Source organism: Heptranchias perlo, unplaced genomic scaffold, assembly GCF_035084215.1.
Source record: "Heptranchias perlo isolate sHepPer1 unplaced genomic scaffold, sHepPer1.hap1 HAP1_SCAFFOLD_43, whole genome shotgun sequence".
Classification (NCBI taxonomy): Eukaryota; Metazoa; Chordata; class Chondrichthyes; order Hexanchiformes; family Hexanchidae; genus Heptranchias; species Heptranchias perlo.
Window position 1 is genome coordinate 2453269 of NW_027139442.1, and position 4632 is coordinate 2457900.

The 4632-nt window shown below is 41.8% G+C and overlaps 1 protein-coding gene across 1 annotated transcript; it reads right to left on the reverse strand.

Annotated features, from left to right (window-relative positions):
* Positions 1-253: 253 nt before the first annotated feature.
* On the reverse strand, positions 254-3765 carry LOC137312487 (probable G-protein coupled receptor 139). Its single transcript, XM_067979031.1, has 2 exons — positions 3696-3765; positions 254-1152 (listed from the first exon to the last, which is right to left on the reverse strand). Exons 1-2 carry the CDS (start codon positions 3763-3765, stop codon positions 254-256), a joined length of 969 nt encoding a protein of 322 aa, XP_067835132.1.
* Positions 3766-4632: the final 867 nt, after the last annotated feature.

Consider the following 4632-nt stretch of genomic DNA (forward strand, 5'->3'; position numbering starts at 1 on the left):
TTGCATAACCCCATCAGTCAACTGGCTAACTTCCCATGTCTCGCTTTCATGTTGTGAACACCTTAGCCCTTGCCAAGTAATTCATATTGAAATCCAACATGCCTTCTTCTGCCTATTGGTAGAAATGGCCAATTACCTCTCAAGACATCCAGTCTCCTTCTTCCAATCACCTGCCAGCGTGGTGTTATAAAATAGAAGAGGGGACTGGGTTGTAAATTTACAAATGCTGCTGCAGTTTTTTGTCAGTTGTTTGTTATTTACATAATTTCCCATTCAGTGTGAACAGATATTTCACCCCATTCTTCAGCTCGTCTCTAAATTTCCTCAGTGTCAGTCCATAGATACACGTGTTGGTGCAGGAGCTGAGAAGCTGCAGCATGTATCCCGTTTGCTGATTGATGTATATTGGGTTACTGTAATATTTGTCTGTATAATTGTAGTTTTTCAACCGGCAACTTAAGGAATGTACAACATACGTGGCCCAGAGTAGAATGAAATTGCCGGATAGAGTGAAGAGTAAAATCATGGATTTCTTTCGGTTCTCGGTCTCTGGATCATTGTGATTATCGACATTCCTCAGGAGTGCCCTGCGGACTATATTGGACATTATAATATTTTTGACGGTGAGAGCATTGAATAACAGGATGAAGAAGATGGGCAGTAAAGGGGTTAAAATGCTGTCGAACCACTCGGACGCCGCCCACAAGGGCGAGGTGTGATAGGCATAGGTTAAAATACAAAAATACGGGACATTGTTAATTATAAGTTGGGGTTCGTACACAAAGTAAAAGGGAATGCTCCTCAAACAGCCCAGCACACACACTGTCCCCACAACCAGGCTCGCCGTCCTCTGGGAACAAAACTTTGGTTTGAGATTCTGACAGCAAATGGCGACGAAGCGATCGAAGGTGAAAGCGACCTTGAACCAAACCGAGCAGTCCAGTGCCGCAATCTTCATGACAAGTTTCAGGGCGCATATGGGAGTGATGAACAAGAAATTTAGGGGCAAGTAAATGTTGTTAATTCGCTTCAGTATGACTTCAATGATCACCACCGTTAGATCGGCCGCTGCCATGGCAACCAGGTAGCGAGTGATACATTTGGAGAGTCCGCACTTTCCTCGGGACAGGATCACAATCGCCACCAAGTTAACTGTCAGAGAAAATAAAGGAAACTATTAGCAGATTCAGTACAAAATAGATTGCTCGGAGAGTTAGGGAATCTACGGCGTGGCGGCTTCGAGGGGGAGAGGAAATTCGGAGTGGAGCTCGAAAATAATTTAACGCAGAGTTGGTGGAGTGTTTTAATTTTCTTAAAGAGAGATCAATCGAATGAAAGGGGTTCAATCAAGTGACATTCTTACAAAATCCTAGGTCTCATTTTCCTTTTTTGTCCATTTCTGCCCCCATCTACTGAAGTTCCCTTCGCTCCATTCATCAGTTCCCGTCTCAATCTGAGCCTCAATCAATGATGACTCATTTCCCAGCTCTGTTGGATACTGAGATCCCAAACACACTGACTGCATATACACTCGCCAGCGCGCGATTTATTTCCCCAATAATTAGGGAAATCTAGGATTGGCGAGTGTTGAAACCATATTACTCATCATGTACAGATTCCATTGACACAATGTCCAGAGCTTTTTATTTAAATTGCAATCCTAATATAGAGTATTAATGTTTTACGCAAATCCACCTGTAGTAAGCAATATGAAAGATAGTAACAGACTTCTGGAGGACAGAGATAGACTGGTGAAATGGGCAGACATATGGCCGATCAAATTAAATGCAGAGGAGTGTGAGGTGATGCATTTTTGTAGGAAGAATAAGGAGAGGCAATATAAACTAAACGGTACAATTTTAAAGAGGGTGGAGGAACAGAGACCTGGGGGTGCACAAACTCAAGTCTTTGAAGGCGGCAGGACAAGTCGAGAAGGCTCATAAAGAAGCATATGGGATCCCGGCTTTATTAACAGAGGCTTAGAGTACAAAAACAAGGAAATTGTGCTAAATCTTTATGAAACGTTGGTTAGGCCTCAGCTGGAGTATTGTGTTCAATTCTGGGCACCATCCTTTAGGAAGGATGTCAAGGCCTTAGAGAGGTTGTAGAAGAAATGTACTAGAATGCTGGAGGACTTCAGTTGTGTGGAGAGACTGGAGAAACTGGGATTGTTCTCCTCAGAACAGAGAATATGAAGGCGAGCTTTGATAGAGATGTTCAAAATCATAAACGGTTTTAAGAGAGTAAATAATGAGAAGCTGTTTCCAGTGGCACAAGGGTCGGTAACCAGAGAACACTGCTTTAAGGTGATCGGCAAAAGAACCAGAGGCGGCTTGAGGAAACATTTTTTTTACTCAGCGAGTAGTAATGATCTGGAATGCATTGCCTGAAAGGGCGGTGGGATCAGATTCAATACTAATTTCTAAAGGGAATTGCATAAATATTTGAAGGAAATACATTTAGAGGCTATGGGGAAAGAAGCGGGCAATGGGACTAATTGGAAAACTCGTTGAAAGAGCCGGCACAGGCACGATGGGCCGAATGGCCTCCACCCGTGCTGTGCCTACGATGTTACTATGATACTATGATGCCTGTTTCAGTTGTACCGTTTTTGTTCAGAAACCAAACAATGATCTGCAAAGTGTTGCCGTGCTGAATGTCTCCTTCATCAACAATCAGTGGAGATATCCTTTGTTGTCTGTCTAATCATATTTTATTAAATTTATTGTAGATAAATCTCCCATGGCTTGGCCATCCCATCTAGTTTAAACAGCTAATTTTCTAGTTGCAAGACTGAAGCACACTGACCACAGGGCGCTAGCTAACATCCAATAGAATTGCTACATAGGTGACCTCTGGGCAACGCGCTCACTGTCAAAAAGGCCACGGTCCTATCTAATTCTCACAAGTCTCAGACAGGGCGTGTTAACCCTGGATAGTCCGGGACTATCTCTGCAAATAAAGTGGAACAAAAGGCAGTCAATTATCACAGACCAAAGAACCATTCATTTATATTGATCAAATAGTCAACTTTTGGCATTGGCAAAGATTGTTTTGAATCAATGTAATGACTGTGATCAATTCACTATCAGCAGCACCAAACCATCGTTTTGTGGGACCTTGATCCTTGTGAACTCGTATGTTTTCTCACAGCCCGACTAAGTTTTATATTCTGTTTTATGCCAGCGTCTATTCGAGATAAGGAATTCTCCATCACACAGTGCAGGGGAATAAATTGCCATTATTTCTTGTGTTGAAAATTCAAAACAGTTCATAATTTCAATCATGAAGTCCTATTAAGTAGGCAACAAAAATACTGTACAATGAACGGAATAGGCGATTATATCACAAACATATCAAGAAAAATAATCATAGAATCATAGAATGATACAGCACAGAAGGAGGCCTTTCGGCCCATTGTGCCTCTGCCAGCTCTTTGAAAGAGCGATCCAATTAGTCTTGTTGTACGTATTTATCTCTTTCTCTCTGTTTTTATCTCTCGCTCTCTCTTTCTCTCTATTTATCTCTCTGACAAACACACTCTCTCTATATTTGTCTCTCTCTATGTTAATCCGTGTTATGTATGTATTGCATCAATCAAAACGTACCAAGACCAATATGTTACAGAGCAAGACCAGCGAATAGAGCAGTAACAGTTACATTGGTTTACACGATGACTAGTTCTATTTCCTTACCCGTAATACCAACGGCTGCAAGAACGGGATAGTAAATACGTTCTATCTCAAAGATGACTGGATCGTCCATGTTCAGTGTGAAGGAGCGATGTCTGCAGCGTTGGACACGAGGCTGTGACTGAAAAGTGTCTATTCGGTCAAAGGATCCCTTACTTATACCAGAGGGGATCCTCCTCCGGGACAGTTAGATGGAACGCACCATCAGAGATGTTAGTCACATTCAGTTGAACAAACAGATTTAATCAACCATTCTCCCCAAAGCTTCATTATGTAACAGAATCTATTTAAATCGATATTTCAAAACACTTACTAATTTCTTTGGAATTTCTTCAGAAAACAACGGTTCTCCTTTAGCCCTGGGACTGAGCCGGACAAACGGCCTCAATAACAGGACTCAGTGTATTTATTACATGTGCAGACCCATCACTTCGATCGTCATCTTTAAAGAATCTAAACTCAGAACGGTGTGTACGGCACCGAGGGATCTGAAGGCCACCCACGGGAGTTTAACTTTATAAATACAATCGAGAATTTGAGTTGCGAACATGAGGAGAGCTGATGTCCGTTCTATTTCATAGGGTTTTACTATTGAAAGTCACAATTGGAGGCAGATGGGATCAAGTGGATTAAGGAGTTATTTCCATGTTCGAAGTTTATTCATTTCGGTAAATCATGAGGAAACACACTACCAATCCTTTTCAGTTTTTACAGAAATATTAAAGATTTCACAGACACTCAGAATACCATTAACAGGTTTCTTTGGATACAATGGTATGGTAACACTCGTGTCTGTAGCATCACCAAAAACTCTGAATGGCCTGGCAAGTTACAGTGTCAGGGCTCTGGACCAGTGAAGTAGAAGATGATACACAAGCCCACCAAATTACCATGACGGCCTATGCTAAAAATAATGAAAGTGCAGTTCCTAACCCTCATA

What these genes read in the sequence shown, in the direction of transcription:
- LOC137312487 (XM_067979031.1), bottom strand. Translation starts at nt 3,765, where the DNA reads ATGGACGATCCAGTCATCTTTGAGATAGAACGTATTTACTATCCCGTT. An exon ending in TGCAGCCGTTGGTATTACGG is followed by an intron (nt 1,153 to 3,695) that starts GTAAGGAAATAG and finishes TTTCTCTGACAG; the next exon opens with TTAACTTGGTGGCGATTGTG.